This window comes from Dipteris shenzhenensis, chromosome 3 (genome assembly GCF_047967505.1).
Source record: "Dipteris shenzhenensis isolate YYH24624 ecotype China chromosome 3, Dip_SZ_1.0, whole genome shotgun sequence".
In the NCBI taxonomy this organism is placed as follows: domain Eukaryota; kingdom Viridiplantae; phylum Streptophyta; class Polypodiopsida; order Gleicheniales; family Dipteridaceae; genus Dipteris; species Dipteris shenzhenensis.
In genome coordinates this window covers 37215654-37240529 of record NC_141598.1, presented here as the reverse complement: position 1 = coordinate 37240529, position 24876 = coordinate 37215654, and the positions used below count along the sequence as shown (strand labels likewise).

Below are 24876 nucleotides of genomic sequence, written 5' to 3'. Positions count from 1 at the left end.
ATGACCCCTCCAAAGTAGGTGCCATAATCGGAGAGAGAACTGTAGCGGGAGAAGAAGGGAGAGATGGAAGAGATGGTGTCAGTGACAACCTTCTATCCTAGGGGAGGATGGGACAATCGATGTCATGGGTGTATATCAGAGCCAGTAGCCGTAACAGTAGAGGCTGTGGGCGGAAGTGGAGCTAAAAGAGGGAGAGAGAGGCTAGGGAGTGTAGAAGTGATACTCAAATGAAAACATAATGAAGGCTCATTCATCAAGTATTGCATGATAAGTGAACTACAAGCCTTATATAGGTTACTCACTCACACATTAGCACCATGTGCATATAAGATAAGTCCCATAGTGACACGTGGCACTCACACATGACTCACACACATGAACTAGTACTAGAACTCCTAGTACTACACACCAACACATCACATCGCCACATACTCTTTGGCTATGATATCTCCAACATAGGTGTGTATGTCTAACATCGAGAGATGGTCTGAAGAGTCAGTGGGACCAGCAACCTTTGTGGAGGTGAAGGACAACAATGCTTGCTCGGATTACTCTGGGCGCAAAGCTATATCACTTGCATAAGGGAGGTGTCTCTAAGTGGACCTCAAGGCTCAAAGTCAGATGGATGCATGGACATTGGAATAGCATTGGAATAGCACTACGGGATTACATAGGGATGTTGTGGGTGCCTCCATGAGGTACATGGCTTGTTTTCATAGAAAGCATATAAATGGGTGGTTTCATTGGTATGTATTTTCTTTGTGCATACATTCGAACATTAGTAGCATGTTATCGGCATAATCTTATCTCTGTGTTTCTCAAGTGACGAGAGATTGGAGGGTGAAAGCCTTCTTGGCATGCAGAGGGGGATGTCCTAATGCTTCTTTAAAGCTCAGCAACAAGTTACTGGATGGTGAACTTAATGAACTTGTTGAAAGCCTTCATGGTGGAGACCAGGACATGTCCTAGCTAGACGCAATAGAAACATTTCTTCTTCTTCTTACCTCTATTGGACTAAGAGACCTCATCATCATCCAGTTTGTCATTTCTTCTTTTTGTTGTCGGGCTTCTTCTTTTTGTTGTCGGGCTTCCTGTGCATTTGCTCTTGACTTGTGCATAAAGGCTTACCTTCAAATCCGTCATACTTTTTATCCCGGGCTTCCTCCTACGAAAGCAAAGGCACTAGCTCCTCAAAAGTCACCATGCCGACCATTCTTATACAACCATGGTTGTAACAAACCCTTTGTAGGGCTTCTTCCTATGAAGCAGAGGCCCAAGCTCCTCAAAAGTCACCATGCCGACCATTCTCATACAACCATGGTTGTAAACCCTTTGTAGCTCCTAGGGAGCATGCCGTCATACTTTTTATCCCAAGCTTCTTCTACGAAAGCGGAGACACTAGCTCCTCAAAAGTCACCATGCCAACCATTCTCATATAACCGTGGTTGTAACAAACCCTTTGTCGCTCCTAGGGAGCGTGCCAAGCAAAAACCTAGCAATCCTTGCCGAATCTGTATGTTGACCAATTGTTGATGGTTGACCCCTCAATACCTTCATCTAATCCCCAGGGTGTCCCCCTCCATCTTCATGTTACAAAGTTTTGTCTCCAAATCGAGGATCCTAGTCATGTTATTGATTTCGTACTCGTCCTTTAGCGTGGTCCATGTTGTGTCTACCAATCAAATGTGAGGAAGGACCTAGTCCACCGTTTTTCCAATGATGATGGCGAGGACCTCTGCATCTCGTACTAACCGATCCCTGACTGCTAGTGGATCTGAAGCTGTGAGTCTTAGAAGGTGCCAAGGGTTGTTGGAGTAGAGAGACTTAATGGAGAAGCAAGTCGACATGGTCCCCTTTGTAATGATCTCTCAAAGAGATGTCTTTGAGAGTCCCTATCTCTTTCAGAAAACTAGCTCTTTCTCTCAATCCTAAACAACTAAGCACTCATAAATGGTTTGGAATGCTCTCAAACAAGAAGCTCTCAAATCCCAATGGAATGAATAGAATTTCCTCTTCTCAAGAAGAGAAGAGAGCACTCAACAACCTTTCTCACATGGATGGAAGTCTCTCGCGGAAGAGACTACTCAAGACTCTCAATGGAAATGCATGGACGGAAATTTTCTATCACTCAACGGAAGTGAAAGAACTCTCAATCTCTCTCGATCTCTCAATCTCTCAATCACTCTCACAAGGATGGCGCCTCAATGAAAGGTAGAACCATGCTCTTATACCATGACAAAACATGCATGCCTCAGGATCGATGGAGCGCTCTAAGGTGGATGGAACCTATGTGGAGACATGATGAAGAGAGTGCTCATGACATGTACCTCAAGTCAATTAGGTTCCAAGATAGATTAGCTTGGACTCATAAATAGAACCTTGAGTGAATGTGCATTTCTCTCTTCTTATCAACAATACATGATAGGCGTCTTATATAAGGAGTTCCCTTTGAATAGTCAACCATGTGGAATCCTCTCATCCACATCTCTCCTTGTGGATTCCTCAATCCACATCTCCACATCATGTAGTCCACATCCTACTCTTGTCGTAATCTCCCAAATCCCTTGCACGAAGGAGAGTGATCTAGATTCAGCAAAGTGTACATTTCCTAAGCCCTCCATTTCCTCGTCATGGCTGCTAGAGCACCCATCCCAAACTTCGGAGAATCGGGTAAGCTCAACGGAAGTAACTACCCTTTCTAGAAGATAAAGATCCAGGGCCACCTGGTGGTTTAGGTGGTACCTGTCCTTCAGACGTAGGATTCAATTTCTACAAATTGAACCAAGATCTCCTTTCACAAGTTTCTCATCTTTGAGTGCCCAACACTTGTGAGTCTACCTCAAGGCTCTAATACCATGTTAGAAAACAGAAGTGGAGGTTGCTTGCTACAGTTAACGCTCCCTGCAACCAAAGATAAACAAAGAGATAGCCTAAAACTCAAACAGTGTGAAATTCGAATCCAACATTTTTCCTAGTGTGTACAAGTGTAGAGAGAAAGAGAGAGAGTGCAAACAGTACACCAATTATGCTAGAGAGAGACTAGAAAAAGTAATATATATTTGTCTCAATAATGGACCAAACCAAGTACAACATGTGGACAGAGTGTGCCACCATCAATCAACAAGGTGCGCCTGAGAAACCCCTTTTTTAATTGCCCCTTTCTTTTTAGAATGGAAAATGTATTGAATCCAAGAGCCAAACAAGTCTGTTTCAAGGTTTCACTTCTAGATCTCCTCGTCATATCATCATAAATCCGGGCATACTACAAAGCCCTTCAAAGGTTTTAGGAGAATTTCTTCTTACCTCCACCTTATAATGGTCTTTTTTATATAAGACTACTCACAAAACCTCTTACTTTTTGCAATTCATCAATGTCCTTTAACTTAAGGATTGTTCTCTACAATTAGCTATATGTTCGACTAGAAAATTTTTACCCATAATACAACTATCCCAAGCTTTCCATGCCCTTTCAAACTCATTTTCAGGTAAAAATTCTTTTAACGAGGCTTGTTCAAACTCAAACCAATACTTTGGGATTTTATCAATCTGTCTAAGGCTCATCCACCATTTATATGCTTTATTGGCCAGGGAAAGATTGGCTTCCACCACTTGATATTTAGGAGGGTATTCCTAGGTCTATGGAAATCTTGGCATTTTGCAAGAACATATTTATAACATTCTTGTTTCTTTCTTTTTCTTCCCATTATAAATTGATGACTTTAGGTCAACAAATTCTTCATCCCTTCATCTTTGGAAGAACTGAGAATTTTCATAGGCATGCTGGCAGTTACGCAAGTTTTGTCCCTGATAGAAGCCAATACTTGAAAACTCTAAATCATATACTCTCTGCACAATGATTCACCTAGACTTCGTAATCCCAGATGAGTTGGCCGCTTTGAAAGGAATCATGGGCCAACCAAGTGGAGATGAGTAACGGCAAGATAGACCTTCGACCCACAAATTCGAGGTTTCTATAAGTCGAGAGGTAGACGCTTTAATTTGACGTGAAGGAGTTGACCATTGTCTAACAAGAGATATGATTGAGAATCTGATAACTTAGAGATGGCTCAATAAGAGTTTTTAATGAATCATCAATAGACTACTAACTTTCTATATTAAGAATTCGGTTTACTAGTTTTGTAATCATGAATAAGGAATTCCATAATCACCATAGTCTACTCCCTCCAATCCATAGATTCGTTGTGAGTATTTCTTCAACAAACGCTGTTTCTTTTCTTGCTCTTTCCTCACTTTCAGCGATTGACCTTTCTCGCTTTGGACTTGTCATGGAATGACTTATTTCCATAAACAATAAAGCAAAAAGCTTTATCTAAGAAAGAACAATGCAATATCTACTTCCTTGTTAGTTGTCCAAGGTCTTGGAATACAAATTTGGAGTCGATTTGATCTCCTCTTGACACATGAGTTCTTCTTTCCGCTCTTTCTTCAAAGTTAATAGAAGTCTATTTCAAGGAAAATGTGGCGCACATGGTTTTCTTGGGGTTCCTGATGAGCATACAAACATTCCACCGTTACAGGCCATTCCGTACTTGACTGGTCACTTTGTACAATCTGTGCAATGGAGGCTGTCAATTGACCACGCAGACATATAACCAGAACAATCAGTGGTGCAGACGTGAAGCAAAGGTGTGCAAGAGACATAGTAAGGACCTTGTCAGCCTTTGTAAACATACTCTGAAAAAGCAAGGGGGACAAGACAACTGAAGGTGTATAAAAGAATCGACAAAATGATTACATTTTATAAAGAAACAAAAGGTAAAATACAGAGAGAAGGACCTTGTGGGCCTTTGTAAACATACTCTGAAAAAGCAAGGGGGACAAGACAATTGGAGGCGTATAACAGAATTGAGAAAATGATTTTATTAATATACAGAAATAAAAAGGTAAAAATGCAGAGAGAAGATCAAGGAACCTTCAGTTACAAGATACCTTACACACTTCTGGATTTGGTTCGTTTCTCCATGCTCCCTTCATCAACCGAATGTCCTCAAAATTAAATCCTTTCTCATGAAACTCATTCGACCTTTCCACCTGCAAGACCATGTCCATGTATCAATTTTGCAAAAATAATTGTATCTTATTAAACTTTACAGGCGCTTATAATCCATTTTTCTGTTAGATTCAAGTTCTAGCATAATCATACTTGATTCGCAGGCAGCAAAAACAGTAGGTATCACCCTCTAATTGTCTTATCACAATAAAAACACATTATGTGTCACATTTCCAATATTGAAATCAAGGACTCAGCACCCATAAATCTTCCGATTGTATTCAAGCCCACGTGACCCTCTAATGATGTCAATAGGGTGACGGGAATACATTTATTGACTATGAAGGCTGCCATTAGACATAAAACTAGACATTCACCTTAGCTATGTGCTCTTTCCAAAAATAGGGAAGGCTTAAATTGCTTTCAAACAGTATCCTAAAGAACTAAGTAAAGCACCTCTTCCAAGCTTGTACCACTCCGACGGGCAGCTGCCTTCTCGATCTCTGTGATTCCAGTACCATACATCACCCCTCCAATAGAACATTTGAAAAATTCCATCAAGTTTCTCGTAAGAGTGCCCGTCTTGTCAGAGAACACGTACTCTATCTGCAATGACCAGTTTCATTACCCACCAGACAAAATTCATTGGACACAGTAAGAGTGCATATTTGCAGACGAACTTCATGTACTAAGGCCAGTGAATCTGTTTACAGCATTGCAAAAGGCCAAGAATGCTCGCGGATACATCATGTACCTGTCCAAGCTCCTCATTTAGGTTTGAAGTGCGTGCAAGAGCAGGAGTATTTGATTCCCGGTGATACATTCGCATATCCTTATTAATGAATTGAGTGACCTGAATGAACTTAATCATCTAGCATGTGTACATACAGGGATGGTTAGTTTTTTTGTCGGCTACAAGAATGAGAGCCAAAAATATAGCTTCTATAAACTATAAAATTTTATATACATGCAAGATTAAAAACACCAAACTCACCTCAATAGAAACATAAAGAGAGATTGGAATAATAGAAGAAAACAATGTCACAAAGGTAAGGAATGTAAGCGCTGCAACCTGGCCAGGCAAATTGGGGGAGGAAAACTGTATTAGCTACTTCAACACTGTAATTCATTCAAAAATGTAATTAACCATTAGTCATGAGAAAGAGTCAAATTGAGGAGATTACCAGAAATCGATTTCGTGGATTAAACTGGTCTTCTACATCTGAGACAAGCCCCAAATACCAATACTTTCTGTTTATGAAAACTCCACTGTTGTTTGCAACATTGTCAGCACATACAGTGACTTGTGTCAGCAATAATGTTGGCCCAATAAAGGTACAGAATGTGATGAAAACTATCAAAAAAAACGAGGCATTCAATCAAAAACGGGAGAAATCCTAAAAAATCTGCACCAAATTAGAGCACACGTCGCCTCATCAACCTAGATGATTTACATCCAAGATTCTGAAGCTACTATGACTAAATGGAAAATGCCTCCAGAATATTTGAAATATTCAAATGACTGAATTGAAACGATCAAATTGTTTTGTGAGCCTCAGTATGATTGGTTTTCCATTTCTTTGATCTTTATCCTAACTCTCATTCTCTCTTCACCATCTCTGACTGAGGAAGGATCCAAATGAAAGATCACAGTCTAGGTACTCCTCTAATGCAAAGGAGCATCACCCCACCACAGGGGACTTTAGCCACACGTCAGAGGACACACAGGGCAAACAGTCACATAATATGGGGGATATTTACTAGAAGTGATCACACATGAGATATATAACAGATTGCATACATGGCCAAGAAAAGAGAGATCCACAGCTGCCCATATGGGGGTGGTCATCGTGTGGTTGACTAAGTCATGAAGTATCCTACTTTTACCACTCTAACTCCCACCTCCACAGTTTTCCCCCTCGTGCCAAGAGCCAATCTCTCAAGCCCTACCTCAACCCATTCAAACCACTCTCACAGTCGCTACTTCCTCACAATGTTACTATAACTTTGATTATTCATTGAACAACATTTATGCACAACACTAATTCCTTGCACAGCCGAATCCACACAAAAGCCAGCCAAAAAACCTAGTCTCCAAGTTGGTTACAACGACAAAGACTGCAAAGCACTCAGACAGGGCCAGCAATCCGAGACCAAACAAGAACATCCACAAAAGGAAAAGACCGCAAAAGAGCACCAACGCTTAGTGCAGTGCATCCTTCTATGGCATGACCATAAACTCTTAAGCATCCTCTACAGCAATAACCCCAAAGAATTATAGACAAAACACTTGTAAAAGAGTTCGCCTTTACCCATCCAAGACCCTAGACTTTCGAAATTCCATGCTAATACACTCTATAATCTCCTTAAACAGGCCATATCCGATGCCACTGATATTTCTTACCCAACCAGCTCCACACTATTCACCACGTGACACTTGAAAGAAGCCATCAGCATTATAGAATGACAGAACCAAGGATCATGAAGGCCTCCCACTAGAACTCCTAACCCATGGTTGGGAAGTACTTGCACCGGTTCCAAATCAAGCTAGGCCACAACATTAACACCATAAAGATTTTTAGACTGGGCAGCCTGTACAATTTACAAAGGGTAGACACATTGTAGCATCTACTAAAGGAGATGCCCAGGTAATCTGCAGTCAAAAGATGATACCACTACTTGTTTGCCTAGGAGTTCTTGGACATGAGTCAAATCATTGAGCAACCAGAGCAGAGAAGTGTTGCATCATCAACACAGGTCTATACTCGTGCGATGCAGCATGGGTCACGGCATTTAAAAACAAGAGATCGCAGACTTCCTTCTTAGAGACGCCAAGAGTGAGACCTTGACTTTTAGCCACACCAGCCACACCAAGTCCGTAGGAGGCTAGATGCAACTCCAACAAGTACACGACCCATCTAGGGCACCATCAATGCGGCATCTCGATGGTAAGCTGCATCGAGTAGCCTACAGGTACATCTCACAAAGAGGAGCTAAGGACACCAATAAACCCTCTCTCTCTCTCTCTCTCTCTCTCTCTCTCTCTCTCTCTTTCTATATCCTCACTATGAGAGATATTCGTTGGTTGTATAGTCCACCAATTTGGTTGTCAGCCCCTATTCGAGAGACTACTCAGGCAATATGCTAGGTTCTCAAGAAATAGGTTGGCCCTTTTTTGATGGCCATCAACTCTTTTATTTTTCCCATGGTCATCACCTTTTTTTGTTTTTTCTGATTTGTATGGTGGTTTTATTTGAAGCATAAATAGAAGTTCCTTTTCTCTGGAAAGAAATATTCAAGCAACCAGCAACCGGTTCACATTTTTAGCATATTCTGACAACCTAACTGATACCAAGAGGTGGGTTAGTCGCAACTCATGCAGTTGCTTATTTGACTACGTTAGCCATTGGAATGCTTGTGACACATAGAGAGAGAGATTTTGCCTTGAGACCATAGACCCAAGTATAGTTGGTAAAGTCATCTATGAATGTAACAAAATAAAGATAACCCCCAAAAGCAGGTGTCCTCATGGGACCGCAGACATCACTGTGAATAAGCTACAATTTTCTTGAAGGGAAGCCTATGCATTTTGCCAAGAATGCAACCTTCACATGCATGAGGAGGCGTCTCCAAAGGAGGTAATGCATCAACCATATCATGCCTCTGAAGTGTCATTAAGCTGCCATAGCTCATGTGCCCATACCTGGCGTGCCATAACTCCGCATCGTGCATCGCAGCAGTGGGAGTGCTAGCTGATAATGCAAGATGGGATCTTTTTTCATATAAATCAAGCTGAAAAAGACCCCGATACAAAGTGCCAAACAATCTCAAAGCATATTCATTTTCTTTGTCTCTGACTACACACTTGTCATCATCAAAAACAACCTGAAATCCTCCTCTATTGAGTAAGGACACTGAAAGCAAATTCTTCTTTATACCTGGCACATAGAGTACATCTAAAATTCTGAAATCTGTGCCATCAGTGGATGTGAGAATAATATCTCCCACTCCACACACTGAATAAGAAGAATTATTTGCACAAGTGACCTTCTTCTTGGTGGGTGAAGAATGCAGAGTTACGAACAGATTTTTCTCGAAAGTGATGTGCTTTGAAGCACCACTATCAAAATACCAAGTATGTAGTGTCTCATCAACACTGAAAGAGCATTCATCCTTTGAAAGATCGTAACTGCAGGTCAAAAAAGCATATGGGTCATCATCATTAGTGGCTGTAGTATCTGAACTACCCACTAAAAAATATGAAGTGCAAGTCAAAAAGGCGTAGTGCTCTTCAACCAAGTTGGCTGCAACATCTCCTCCATCATGGAAATGTGGACCTGATGCATCTGATACAGCTATACCGGAATCCCTTTTCTTTTCTTTGGCTATGCGCTTCTTGCACTCTCCAATATAATGACCTTGCTTCTTGCAATAATGACAGATGCCCTTCTTTTTCTGCTTGTTTGTATCACCCTGTGCCTTATAAGAAGGCTGTCCAAAATCAGCTTTATGCTGATGTGTGGGCTGATGGGCATGTGGCTTAGGCTGCCCTTTACCCTTGGGCTTGAACTTAGAGAGCATAGCATGCTCGCCAGCCCGGGTTGCCATATTTTTGTGTGTTCGTTCCTCCTGCAACAGAAGTCCTACCAACTTGTGAAAGGAGAGAGGATTGCTACCCCCCCTCAATGACAAATTCAGCGAGGTGTGGAAACCAAAAGAGAGTTCAGAGTGGTGGAGATCATCTGAATCCAGAATGACTTCATCAATGTTCAGCAATTGTTCCCTGAGATCCTGAAGCTTCGTGAGGTGAGAATTCATGGAATCTCCCTCCTCCATATGTGTATGGGAAAGTTCTCGCTTCAGAAAGGAAACTCTGGCATCGTTTCTTGCTGCAAACATTCTCTCCAGTATTACCCAAGCTGCCATAGATGTCTTGCATGACCGAATATGAGGTATAATGAACCTCTTGACAGAAAGAGAAATTACTGAAAGAGCTTGTGCATCTCTAGAGTCCCATCTTTTCTGCTCTGCTGTGGGAGCTCCTGGAGTGGCTGCTCCAAGCACATGTGCTGTATTTGTACCTCTACCCCTGCCTCCAGCTGTAGGAGTGACAGGTATAGGCGTTGTATCTGGTCTTTCTTCATCTCCATTGACATAATCCCAAAGATTTCTGCCAACTAAGATATTGCGAACCATGAAACTCCACAAGGAGTAGTTGGTGCCATCCAACTTATCCTCCTGTGTGAGAACCCCGAACACCTCATTTGAGTTGTTCTGTGCCATTTTTGCCAGATAAACTCAGAAATACAGCAAACTGAACAAGTAAAATCCCTCATAGCTCTGCATCTAACCAGGGCTACTGTGACCCCTGTCGGGCGAGACCCGACTTTAAACATAGAGGGGATGTCCCGAAGTGTGATCTGTGTGTCAACCCTTTGTCTGAGCTGTCGGGTCACAGGCTCTGGGTCACGGTCATGTCAAGGCCTCATCCCGTGGGTGTTTCCTGGGATGTAAGATGCACAAGTAAAATCTGCAAAGAAAAATATGCCCACAGTGACAAATACTGTCAAAGGCTCAAAATGCACTACAATGCTCTGCTCAATAACCAAAAATCTGCAAATAGAATCTGCAAAAGGTGGCAAAAGTCTGCAACTTAACTCGTACTGAGTCCAAAACTATTTGCAGACTTCCAAAATGCCCTTTTATCTGCAAAATTGCAACCCAAATGCAAAAGCCCCAATTTCTTGTAGGAAATTGCATACAAAAGAGGGCAAATGGTCTGAAAGCCCCAAATGTTGCACAAATTGAAGTCTGCCTGCAAAAGCCCCAAATTCACTGCAAATGTAATTGCAAAAGCCCCGATTTCTTGGACGACCTGCAACCCAAATGCAATATCTGTCCACAAATACGGAATGCCCCAAATTCTCTGCAAGATCTAAGCCAAACAATGGCTATCTGCAGACAATGCCTGCCAAAAAACCAACTGCTAGAGTACCTGCAAGAATAAAACTTGCACAGAAGGCCTTGCAACAGGAGTGTACGGACGCTTTCAACTTCTACGGAAATGTCAGTACGGATTCCATACAAGATACGGACTAAGTACTACCACCTTGTACGGACGACCAACTGTACGGAGTAAAGACAAGCTCACGCAGATGTACGGAATGGTGGCAGCGTACGGAATGCAGGACTGCATGGGCGCATGATATGTACGATATAGATCGGTCAGACAGTACGGCGTTGACAGAAGTACGGATGGTGCGGACGACTTGCAGTTGCCACACGTGCGGCGCAGTTGTACGATGAAGTACGGACTGTCAGTCCGTACGTCGTATGGATATTGTACGAAAAGTGTACGGACGGAATGTCAACGGATGCTTGTACGGAATGTCAACGTAGGCTGGTACGGGAGCAGTATGGACGAAGTGACGCCTGCAGTACGGAAGTCGAGCTGCTGACTACAAGCTGTACGGACGACGAGCAGGAAGAGCAAGGAGCAGGGTAGCTGGGCAGGAAGCTTGCGGGCAAGGAAGCTAGGAGCAGGGTCTTGCTGCTCTGATACCAAATGTTAGAAACGAGAGAGTGTGAGAGCAGCTGAACGTAGTACTTGCAATAGAAGAAGTGACTAATACAAGTAGTGGGATGGGTTTTGTCTAAGTGACAAAACCTTATCCTTCACTAACCGTAGTTAGTGAACTAACTGTGGTTAGGGAAAAAAACCTCTAGAAGAGGGAAAAGTGCCCCTAACCTACTTATTACATGACATTGGTCACTGCTGAATTATAATAATAATTCTAACATAGAGTTCTAGGTGGCTCTAGTGCCTTCTACATGCTCCTTTGCCATTCTTAGACCTTCCTGGGCCTTCTAAACGTCACATGTGTGGTTTTCTCTCTCATCTTCTCCCTTTGTTGAGATTTTGGACTGGTTTTTCAACCTCCTTCAGCTGAATTCCGTTTTTCTTCATAACTCCTCACCCGTTTGGATTCCTCGACTTCCATTTGGCCCGATGGCTTCTCCTCTGCCTCCCCTTCGCAGTGATATGCTTTTCCCTCCGTGCGTTTGGTAGAACGCGCAGAGCTGAGCACTTCTTTAGCTGGTCGAATTTGCAAAAGTGGCTTTTTCTGGACCTTTTTGCTTCTACAGCCTCCTGGGCCTCTCCTCTTGCAAAGCTACAGCTTTCTGTTGAATTTCAAGTGATCCCACGCACTGGTTGACTGGTTTTATCGATTTTGGAGGACTTTCTGGCGATGAAACTTCTCCAAAACCTTCTCAATGCATTCCTCTCTGAAGCACGCTTCTTTTGAGCCCAAGAACTCCCACTTCTTCGCGACAGAAGTGCTTCTTTTCGCATTTTTCAGTGGAATTCTTGCTGGTCGGCTCTTGTAAATGCTCTTTCTTCATGCCTTTGCACTCCTCTTTGGCTGAGAATGCAATTGGGCATTGGCTACTATGTCCTCTTGGCGATTGAGGACTTGGTTCGAGTTTTCAGGGCTTGGTGAGTTGTGATTTTGCTGCTTGCAATTTCTTTTTGCCATAAGCTATTGGTTGGCCTTGTGTGCCGCCTCTTTCTTGTAGGCCATCTTTTGGTGGTTCTAGTGATGCCCTATAGGCCATGGTATGTGCCTTGCAGGCATAAGTGTAGGCACTTATAGTGTTAGTGCCTTCTATGCCACATAGGACACTTAGTCCTATGTGACACCTAGGACACTTAGTCCTAGGCCTAGGTACAAGTACTTTGTACTTGTGTTTTTCAATCTATCAATCTAAGTTTGACGTCACTTCTCTTCGACTCGTCCTGTACCTGCACTCTCACTCTCTCTCTTCGTTTCGCATCTACAGTGGTATCAGAGCAGGTTTTGCTCTAGCCTTCCAGCTCTCCTCAGCCCCGAGCCTCCATTGCTCATTGGAGATTTTTCTGCCCTGCTGGTCGACAAGCAGGCATCGTACAGTCCGTACATTCCGTACAGTTTCTGCGTCGTGCAGTCCTTACGTGAGCAGATCTGCGTCGTCGTCGTACATCTGCATCGAAGGACACCGTACACCCGTCAGTGTCGTACTCCGCGCCGTACTTAGCGTCGTACATCCACCGTACACCCGTACCTGCAGTTCGTCATACGTACGGTGCAATGATAGATCCATCGTACTTCCGTACCGTACGCTGTTTCGTACCTTCGCCGTATAAGGTACCTACGCCGTACGACTGTACCTGCGTAGGAGTACAAGGTACTTTCACCATACCTTCAATCGTCAACAATCTGTACCAGCTTCCCGTACTACGTACCTTGAGTGGTATTCCGTACAGCTTCATCTGGGTATTCCGTACAGATTCACCACAGGTTCTGTACCTTTTTCAGCATTGGTTGGAAACAGGTCCTTGGTCTCACTGCAGTCATCTACAGACATTTGCAGATTTGGGGCTTTTGCAGGACATTGGAAAATTTTGGGGCTATTGCAGGACATTGGAAAATTTGGGGTTTTCATTTCCTTTCACCTCTTTTAATTGCAATTTCTTGCAAGAAATTGGAGTTTTGGGATTTGCTCTGCAATTTCTTGTTTAGATTGCAGTACATTGGGTCAGATTGCAGGACATTCAGTTACATTTGCAGGACATTGAGTCAGATTTGCAAACATTGGGTCACATTTACAAAATTTCAGCAAAATTTGGGGCTTTTCTGAATTTGCCCTCTTTTTGGCCTATTTGCCCTCAATAAATTTGGGGCTTTTGCCAAATTTGCTGTTTTTGCAGTGAACATTGCCTGTCACAGTCACATTTGGGTCAGATCTGCATTTGCCCTTTGATTTGGGTCAGAAATTTGCAGATATTTGCTGTCATTTTTGGGACAGCCAGCTTTTTGCAGTGATAGCCTTGAGGCTTTTGGGTTTTCAGGTCTTTTACAGGTTATCACAGTTGCTATGGCTGGGAACAATCAAGATTTATTTGGAATTCTTCGTGAAGATGATAAGTTGGATGGCACCAATTATCCAATGTGGTCTTATCTCATGAAACATATTCTTGTTGCAAAGCATTTGTGGAATATTGTTTCTGGGGCTGATCTGAGGCCAGCCAATCCTTCAGTGGTTGCTTCTACTGCTGGTTCTTCTGCAGGGGGTACTCCTCCTGATGCCTCTTCCTCTAGCACTCCTACTGCTGCTCTTCCAACTCAAGAACAGTCAAGATGGGATGCAAGAGATGCAAATGCACATTCATGCATTGCTTTATCATGCAAGAGAATCATTATTCCACACATCCGGTCTTGCAGGACAGCAAAGGATGCTTGGGATAAATTGGCTTCTCTATATCAGATTCGCAATGAAGCTCGTGTTGCATATTTGAGAAGGCAATTACAGGAAGTGAATATGAATGAAGGTGAGTCAATGGATGCATATTTGACAAAGGTCAAGGACCTCATGGAACAGCTTGCCAACATTGATGAGGTGGTGCCAAATTCACAGCTTGTCAGTACTACATTGAATGGACTACCAGATATATATCAAGGGTTTGCTACAACCCTTCGATTAGTGGCCAAGGGTAATCCAGACCACTATTCTTTTGATCAGCTAGTTACTTTGCTTTTGCAGGAAGAGCAAAGTAGAGCTAACAGACAAGCCATTATTCCTGATCATGCATTTGCTTCACAGCAGACAGGAAGAGGCAAGGCTTCCAAGCCTATGGGCAAGCCAAAATCTGTGCACAGCAGTTGCAATTCCTCTACGCATAGCAGCTGCAATTCCTCCCATGCATCTAAAAATACAGCAGATAAGGGAAAGAAGAAAAGATGCAACTATTGTCGCAAGCCTAGACATGACATTTCAGAATGCAGGAAGCGCATTGCTTCGGAGAGAAAGAAAGCAGGATTGACAGTTAATGCCTCACATGCCATTGAATCCCATGAGCCAACACATGCTTCACATGCACATGCTCTTCAGGATGATTGGGCATGGGCTGTCCATTGCTCATTTGATCCCTCCAAAGCTGATGCACTCTTTGCTGCTAATGATGCTCAGTCCTGGTACTTTCATAGTCGAGCTTCCAAGCATGTCACATCTTGCAGACAATTGTTTCATTCTCTAGCTGATGCACCTCGAGGGGGGACTGTTACATGTGCCAATAATGCTTCATATGCTGTAAAAGGAGTTGGAGATGTGCAGCTCACATCCATTTCCAGCCATCCTGTCACTCCAACAAATGTTCTTTTCGTGCCTGGAATTGAAGTCAACTTGATTTCAATTTCAGCAATTGCTACTTCAGGTTTCAGAGTAATTTTTGATGGCTACAGATGCCTAGTATATGATCTTCGTGATGACAATGCCATAGTTCTCACTGGCACTTTGCAAAAAGGGCTTTATCACCTTGACCATCATTCAGCTGCACTTTCTATTGAAGCATTGGCTATTTCAGATTCACAGCTTGCTGAAACTCATCTTTGGCATGAGAGAATGGGCCATCTCAATTATAGAGCTCTTGCAAAGCTACATTCACAACAGATGGCAAATGATGTACCTCAGACTCACACAGTTTCTAAACATGTGTGTGAGGGTTGTCTTTTGGGTAAGATGCATCGATTTCCTTTTCAAAAGAATTGTCCAAAACTCTCACAAAGGAAATTGCAGCTAGTACACAGTGATGTCTGTGGCCCAATGAGGACAAATGCCATTGGAGGATACAAGTATTTCATGACTCTCATTGATGATTTCACAAGGTATTGCTGGGTATATCCTTTAAAGGCCAAATCTGAAGTTTTCTTATGCTTTCAGAGATGGCTGAATATGGTTGAGAATGAATCAGGATGCAAGCTTGTCACCCTCAACACAAATAGGGGGGGTGAGTATATGTCAAAGGAGTTTGATGCATTTCTATCCTCACGGGGCATTATTCACTCATGCACTACTCCTTACACTCCTCAGCAGAATCCTGTTTCTGAAAGGAAAAACAGGTCCACAATGGAGATGGCCAGATGCATGCTTAAGGCCAAGTCTTTGCCCAATAAATTTTGGCTTGATGCAGTAATGTGTGCCAACTATGTGCTGAATAGATCACCTACACGGGCATTAAAGACTATTACACCTTATGAAGCATGGAAAGGCAAGAAGCCTTCACTTTCACACATGAAAGTTTTTGGATCTCTTGCATATGTTCATGTACCATCTCAGCTGAGACATAAGCTTGATGACAAGGCAATCAAATGCATATTCATTGGTTACAGCCAGGAGAGCAGAGGGTATCAGTTATATCAACCAAATACTGGGAAGATTATTGTCAATAGAGATGTGATCTTTGCTGAACATTCAGCTTCTCCTCTTGTGGACTGCAAAGCAAAGCCAGATATTGACATGTTTGATGCCTTTGAATCTTGGTTACCTCTACCATCATCAGAAGAGGATTTTGAGCAGCAACATGAGCCTCCTGCAGGCCCTCCACTAAGCAATAATCAGCCACCACCTCATGCTGATTTGCAGGTTTCTCTTCCGGCACAAAATGATCCCACTACTCATGATGCAATCATTGAAGAAAGAGCTGTCAATAGACAGCAAAGGCAAGTTCCCAGATGGCTTCTTGACACATTGAGGGACAGCAAACAAGATCAGCCTTTTGCTGCCCGGACAAGATCAGGGAATAGACAGCATGGTCACTTTCTTGAGTTTGCACTCCTTGCTACAGCTTGCAATGAAGAGCCTTTGTGCCATAAAGATGCTTTTGACAGCAAAGAGTGGATGGATGCAATGAAAGCTGAGTTACAATCTATTGCCAAAAATGACACTTGGGAATTAGTAGATCTCCCACCTGGCAAGCATGCCATTGGAACGCGGTGGGTCTACAAATTAAAAAGGAAATCTGATGGCAGCATAGATCGATACAAAGCCCGTCTTGTTGCAAAAGGGTATGCCCAACAACAAGGCATTGACTTTGAGGAGACATTTGCTCCCACATCCAGGATTACTACCATTCGATGTGTCATTGCCATTGCAGCCCATCATCATTGGCAAGTGCACCAACTTGACATCAAGACTGCCTTTCTTCATGGGGATCTGCAGGAAGAAGTCTATGTCACACAACTTCCTGGCTTTGAGGTTGTTAATTCTGAAAATAAGGTATGCCGGCTAAGAAAAGCCCTTTATGGTTTGAAGCAGGCACCCAGGGCATGGTATGCCAAAATTCATGCACACTTACTATCCCTTGGTTTTTAGAATAGTCCCACAGAACCCCCTCTTTATTTCCGTGGGAGTGGATCTGATTTTTTAGTGCTGATTTTATATGTGGATGATATGCTTATCACGGGCCCAGATACTCAGCAAATTGCAGCTTTCAAGGCTGATTTGCAGCAGATTTTTGACATGTCAGACATGGGACAGCTGCATTATTATTTGGGCATTCAGTTTGCTCATGTTGAGGGGGGTATCATGATGTCTCAGTCCAAGTATATTGGACAGCTCCTTGATCGTTTTCAGTTTGAGGATTGCAAGCCAATCTCTACTCCAGTGGACCCTGGCTTCAAATTCTCAGCTCATGATGGGAGCCCACCATGTGATATCACTCTTTATCAGCAGGCTGTTGGATGCCTTATTTATTTATGTCACACCAGACCTGACTTGCAGTATGCAGTATCTCAGCTCAGCAGATTCATGCACATGCCCAGTTCACAGCATTGGCAGGCAGTGAAGAGAGTCTTCAGATATCTCAGAGGCACTCAAGATTTAGCCCTCTTCTCTGGTGATCAGGGTTCACTTACCATGCATGCTTACACGGATAGTGACTGGGCAGGATGTTCTGACACCAGAGTGTCACATACTGGCAATTGTTTTTTACTTGGCAATTAATGTATTTCTTGGCTCAGCAAGAAGCAACCGACAGTTGCCACGTCTAGTTGTGAGGCTGAGTACCGGGCAGCCTTCACCGCTACAGTAGAGTGTGTTTGGCTTCGACAGTTACTTACAGATCTTGGTATTTGCCAGACATCCTCCACTATTGTCTACACTGACAGCCAGAGTGCTTTGGCCATTGCGCGTAACCCAGTGTTTCATGCGCGTACCAAGCATATTGAAGTTCACTATCATTATGTTCGGGAGCGGTTGTCAGCAGGAGACATAGAGTTGTCCTATCTTCCCACAAAGGACAACATCGCAGATATGTTTACAAAGGCACTTCCTCGTCCCAAGTTCGAAGTCTTCCGACAGGCTTTACACTTGGTTCCCTTTGTTACATGATCTGACATTCCTTGTACATTCATAGGTGGCTATATCCTTTTGGATGAACAAGTGCCACCATGCCCAGAAACTACCAGGTATTCTGAGACGTTTCCAGAGTACTTCAGCCCATCCCATGGAGGGGGGTTTGTAGGCCATCTTTTGGTGGTTCTAGTGATGCCCTATAGGCCATGGTATGTGCCTTGTAGGCATAAGTGTAGGCACTTATAGTGTTAGTGCCTTCTATGCCACATAGGACACTTAGTCCTATGTGACACCTAGGACACTTAGTCCTAGGCCTAGGTACAAGTACTTTGTACTTGTGTTTTTCAATCTATCAATCTAAGTTTGACGTCACTTCTCTTCGACTCATCCTGTACCTGCACTCTCACTCTCTCTCTTCATTTCGCATCTACATTTCTTGGTTCACAGGTGCCCAGGCAGTGCTACATGAGTCATTCTTTGGTTGGGTACTTTGCTGATTTTATTTTGGAGCTTTGAAAAGCTTTGTGAATGCCATCTGGAAACCACTCAAAGAGAGTGCCACTGGGGTTCAGTGTGATTGCATCTGGACAGCCAATGGAATTGCACTGGGAAGAGAGAATGCCTTTGGATTGAGCCTATGGGTTAAGTGCACTCATGTGATGGTGTTCTATGCTTGAAAGCCTTGCGAAGGCTCAGTGAATTGGAGCTACGTGCTCAGTTGCAGGGAAGGTCTTCCAGATGCAACTTGTAATCGTTTCACTGTGAAATATAAAGATATACCGAAAGAGGCGCCACGGTGTTTGGGGCCAATCGGGTGCACTTGTCTATGTTTGTTGAGCAAGGGCATTCTAGCCTCCATCCCTTTTTCAGTGGTTTTGTTTGTGAACAAATGGGTAAATGCAAAATGGTGATCATGCAATGGTTAATGGTTGCGATATATGCTTTGTGAGCTGCAAATAAGTGCTGAAGTGATTAAAGGTTTAGTTCCATTGTCCTCTGAGTGATTAGAGGCCGGTTTCAGTATCTCATGCACTGAGGATTGCCATTGGTCAGATGCGGGTTTCATCCCATCAACTGAGGATTGAGGCAGGGAGAGCAACGGGTATACCTAGAGAGCAGCAGATCTGCACGCTATGTACGTTGAGGGTGGTTGAGACAGAGGAGCATTTTCTTTGTGTTTGCCCAGCCTACTACGAGATTCGAGGATGCTACCATTGTCTCTACCGAGAGGGGAATGGCTTCGGTCCTTTGTCACGACTGATCCATTTCCATGACCAGGTCTATATCAGACTCTATCTGATGCCCATACATAGCGGAGTGGAGGTAATGGAGCTAGCCGATATGAGAGCAGTCTGGATGAGCAACCGACACGGGACTGCCGAGAGGGGTGCAGAGGCCACATGTGCATCCAAAGTACACTCTATTGAGGTCCGACCTATCACAGCTTTCCTCAAAGGACATCGATAGAGACGAGTGATCACTCTAGACATAGCCCAGAGAGTCCAGAGAGCGAGGAGACCGCGTCCCCCGCCGCAGCGCGAGACAACTTGACAGACGCAGATACGAGATATTTTCGCAGCCCACCAGAGAGCCATCACTGTACTAGGCTTCGTCGGCTTCGGCTTCGGCCCAACGGCTGGATAGATTGATTGATTTGATATGATTATGATTATGACTATGATTATGATTCTCTTAGCATAGATTAGTAGTCAACAAGGGTCCTAGCGTACCCTTTGCTTCAGCCCACTGAGGCTTATATGAGTTCGCTTTTCTGTGCACTTTGTCCCATAGGCCCGCGAGGTCTCCCGTGAACGTTAATATATCTTTCTTTCGTTCTTTCTCCTCTCCTCTCCTTGCCCTCTCCTCTCCTCCTTGCTCTCATCAACCCTTGCCCTCCCTCTCCTCCTTGCTCTCCTCAGCCCTTGGCATCTCCTCTCCTCCTTACTCTACTCTGCAACCTCTCGTTCTTGCTCTCCTCCTTGCCCTCTCCGTCGCTCATCCCCTCCCTCACCGTCACCCAACCCCTCCTCTTCCACTCCCGCTAGCCCACAGCACCGCCTAGCTCCTGCAACAAGTCTCACAATAGCAGGGGGGTCGTCGCCCAACCCAGCCTCAGGCTGAGCTGAGCCCCTGGCTCAGTCTAGGGTGTTAGCTTCAACAAAGGGGTCTCGGATTGCACAGGTCTTTCGCAGCATGGAGTTCCCGAAGACGAAGATTTTTCCGTTGACTCCAGCTCACAAGAAGCCATCCTACGCTGCCATGGCGCCGACACCTTCTCCCTATGCCTTGACTTTTCAAAGATTTCAGAGCAAGCTTGCTCCACGTGAGGGGATCTACTTCCTACGACAAGAACTCAGAGATGCAAAGCTCCACATTGCTTCCCTGGAGAAGATAGTTTCAGAAATTAAGAATGAAGGCAGACAAGAGGTAATCCAGGAAGTCCTGCTCTTGCACCACAGCTTGAAGCCAAGGTCCAAGAAATGGTCACCACTCAGCTCAAATCCATCGGACAGGAAATTAGAGCAACAATACATAACACGATCGACACATGTGATGTTTATACAGAGGTAAGAGAGCAACGAGCCATAGCAAGTGACAAGAAGATTTTACGTATTGGGGGATTGCAAGACAATTCCCTTAGCTGTTTTGAAATGGAAGAGGAAGAGGAATGCATTGATGAGGAAAAGATCACCCAACTCAAGAAGGCAGTGCCACAAGTCGATTGGGATGAAAATGACATAAGTTTTATCACTCGAAAGGGAAACCAAGCACATATTTATTTCAAAGAATGGATTTTAAGAACCAAGATCCTTAGACAAACCAACAAGCTTAAGGGTACTAGGATTGGATATCTGAAGAGATCACTCCGACCCAACTCAAACAAAGGGCAAATGAACTTATCAAAGTGAAAGAAGCAAGGAAAGAAGGTAAATGGGCGGTCTATCGAGATGGACAAGCACTCATTAGAGATTTCAAACCTAACCCCAAAGACTCTGAGTCTTAAATTGATGTTATTCAGACCACTCTTAATATAGAAATGTAGTTATGCTATAATAATTTGGGGCTGAGCTGCTGTACTCCCCCATAAACTCTCTGATGTTGATGATTTTGGTGTGTATTTTGTCCCATAGACCCGTGAGGCTACCCGTGACACAAAGAGCGACCAGAGCACACTTGATTGAGGTCCAACCTATCACAGCTTTCCTTACACGAGACTGCCCAAGATGAGGGGTCACTCTGAACATAGCTCAGCGGGTTCAAAGATCAAGGAGACCACGCCTTCCTCCAGCACCACAACATGAGACAGCCAGATAGACACAGATCTGAGACATCTTCGCCATTCATAGACGAGCCACCACATGGCCGGGTTTCGGATTCTGAGTTCCAGTTCTCTTCCTACTTAGCACATGATATGACATGACATGATATGATATGATATGATACGACATGTTTTGTATTCGAGTTTGCTTGAGCAATTGAGCTCTTTATTTCAGCATAGTACCTATGCAAGGGCCTTAGCGCACCCTTCTTTGTGGCTTCTCTGAGCTTTTTCCCTTTTTGGTGTTTTCCGCACTTTGGCCCATAGGCCCGCAAGGCCTCCCACGGACGTTAATCTCTCTCTCTCTCTCTCTAAACAACTTTGCCATTACCACAAGGCTTCATTTCTTCTAGGATGTCTCTTGCACGTGTACAGGGGGCCTCATCAGGAGTCATTGGAAGATTGCAGCAAGCACCACCATTTTGCAAACCAAAATATTGTATGACTAGAACGTTATAGAAATTGTTAACATAATGTTATCCAAGTAAAAATCCTTCAATTTGTGGAACAAGTGATCCCTAGCAATACTTCAATTAGTGGAATAAGTGATCCCGAGCATACTATGATACAAATTATGCTCAAGATCGACGAAAAAGCATCATGAGAGCCACCCAAAGAAATGTTATTTGCAGAGCTAACATCATGCATTTGTATGCTTTGTTCTTGGAAAAACTAGACCCTCAATCTTTTTTATCCATGTCTTAGGTAATGGGTAGCCAAAAAAACAATCAGGGGAGGAGGGAGTCTACTCATGCGCGTGTTGGTGTTACTAGATGTGATGCAAACCTGCCAATTGCTCCGATCAAGCACATTGTAAAGAGAATACAAAATAATATGAGAATCAATTTATCGAGCCTTCGTTCCAATGTGCTGCGTTTGGAAGGTACATTCATGGCATTCATCATGACCTAGCAAACCACCATGGAAATTTGTAAACAGCATTGGACAAAACAATAGAAAACAGAATCCCAATTCCACTTCCAGAAAACATGAACAACTATGATCAATCCTCGATATAGAAGCACATATACACCTTTGTTTCATGGCCTGTGAAAATGACTGCTCCAACAATATGCTCAGTGTTACGCAAACTGCATCCCTAGAGTACCACAATCTTTCCAATCAGAGCTGAAACAAATACTCTAATAACGTGAAAAACTCATTTGCCTGCAGGAAGGCGTGCACATACTGACACTCCCCTATCAGGTTTCATTTTAACTTGCCTAGAGCTTAATTATACACATTGTAATCTAGATATGGAAGCAAAAGTGAATATGACATAGCTTTGTGGTTTCTCACCACGAATCAGTTAAGTCAGCAAAACAAAAGATATGATTATTCCTTGCCATCTTTGCTTACCTAATTTTTGCTTATTGAGAATTATATATCCACTTACCCGAAGTAAAACTTGGCTTGGTGTAAGAGGTAATGTTTGTTTTCCAATGATAAGATTTCCAGTGAATGTGTAAAGAGAGTTGTTTGGCCGCTCACATTGGATTTCTCCTGTACATAGAAGAAATTCGTACAACAACTCAAATCACCAGTTTTGCCTTCTTGTGCACAAGTAAAATTTGTTCAAAATGAAATACTATTTAAGGCATGTACAAGTTTAGATGCTTTGCACTTCACACACAACACTTTTGACAAGTAACAAGACTAGTTTTTGTGCATCTCCTCTATCTTGGAATAGTTTTTGGCACGTGTCGGCAATCAAGAATCTCTTTAAACATGGTGAAAAGTGTTTTCTGCGTATGGGTTGGTGTGTTACTCAACCACCTCATTTCCCAAGAAGGAATTCAAACCAAGCCAAGCAAAATTAAAGCTATTGAAAGGATGCTCAAACTAGAGAATCTGACTAACAAAAACTTTGATAGCAAAAAGGAAAGAAACAAAGAAGAAATGAGAGAGAGTGAGAGAGAGAGAGAGAAAGAAAGATATATTAACATCCGCGAAACGCCTCGCGGGCCTATGGTACAAAGTACACGAAAATAGAATGGAAACTCATACAAGCCTCAAAGGGCTGAAGCAAAGGGCCCGCTAGGGCCCTTGCTGAGTGCTCTGCTAAACTAAGCTATCTCAAAACCTCAAAAACCCAGACGAAGTGGAGCGCACACAGAGAGAGAGAGAGAGAGAGAGAGAGAGAGTATTGATTTAGGTTAAATATCCACCACAATAGACCCACACCACGAGAGAGGGGGGGCACACCTAACACAAGGGAACAAAGATAAACCAATGTACATATAAGAAAACAAATGAAACACCAACTTTAACACAATGAAGCAATTATTATCATTATTTTTTAATTAGTTGGCCTCTTACTATTTCTTTTTAATTTAGAAATAATAATAAAACTAATAATTTTAAAAAACAGAGTGGGAAAAAAAAAACCCCAAAAACCAAATGCATACCTAAGAGTAGATAACCTCCAAACCAAAGATAATACAACTACAACATAGGACAGAGAGGAATTACTTTCTTGTATTTTACCCCTTTCTCAGAAGAAAGAGGATCAAATTACTAAATTAAGAGATAAATGCACTCTTACTTATGCAAAGACGAGAGAACCTATAGAATTGCGAAGTAATCGCTACATGTTACAGATGAGTCAATGTGAGGCATTCATATTTTCAGCACAGCATACTTTGGTTGTTGTCCTTTATCATAGATATTAACTTCTAAACCTCCAAAAGATTGAGTAATGCTAAAATCCCAAAAACTATGTACAATTATGTTCATAAAACCTGTTAGAAATGACCCAACAGAGGGTACGCACAGCGAAAGACTGATAGTAATGCCCAAGAGCTCACACAGTGTGATGTGGGGTGTGGAATCACACACTTCTTAACTTGATGTGTATAGATGTGCAAGCCAGTAAATAGACAATGCTCAGAAACAAATATAGAAGCAACTCTTTATATTTCCATCCATCCACAAAGTAGGACGTCCACAAAGAAGGACAGGATACAATACCAAAAGGTTCTCCTACTAGATGTCAAGTCAGCCTAGGTAGGCAGTCCCTGCCAAGCTTTGTCTGCAGCACACAGGTCCTCTTGGTCCTCCTGAATGTAGGCCCCAAGATAGTTGTTCCACTACTCCAACCTACTTGTGAATGGCTTCTCCAAAAGATATGATGATCACAACACCTTGCTGCCCTAGAAGACAGCCAAGGTCCAGCCTCTAGGGAACTCAGTCTGCAGCACACCTTCCACTCTCCTTCACCCCCAGTGTGAGGCCCAAGGGAGTGGCTTCTGACTGCAAAACTGGAAGACTAGACTACCTAGAGGAGGTGAATCCTCACTAGATCCCTGAAGAGGCCGAGGCTACCCTACTGGTCTGCTGCAGGGAGGCCTTGCTGCTGCTATTCTAAGGCTGTGAT

The 24876-nt window shown here is 43.2% G+C and overlaps 1 protein-coding gene across 1 annotated transcript in view; it reads right to left on the bottom strand.

Annotated features, from left to right (window-relative positions):
* ALA3 (aminophospholipid ATPase 3) overlaps positions 1–24876 on the bottom strand; it is a 121427-nt gene that overhangs the window by 72870 nt on the left and 23681 nt on the right. Inside the window, exons 8-15 of the mRNA XM_087400971.1 lie at positions 22897–23003; positions 22534–22599; positions 22287–22408; positions 6196–6280; positions 6006–6083; positions 5766–5882; positions 5468–5617; positions 4951–5052 (exon numbers count right to left, since the gene is read on the bottom strand). Coding sequence (XP_087257097.1) covers positions 4951–5052; positions 5468–5617; positions 5766–5882; positions 6006–6083; positions 6196–6280; positions 22287–22408; positions 22534–22599; positions 22897–23003 — 827 coding nt within the window. The remainder of the gene's footprint in view (positions 1–4950; positions 5053–5467; positions 5618–5765; positions 5883–6005; positions 6084–6195; positions 6281–22286; positions 22409–22533; positions 22600–22896; positions 23004–24876) is intronic.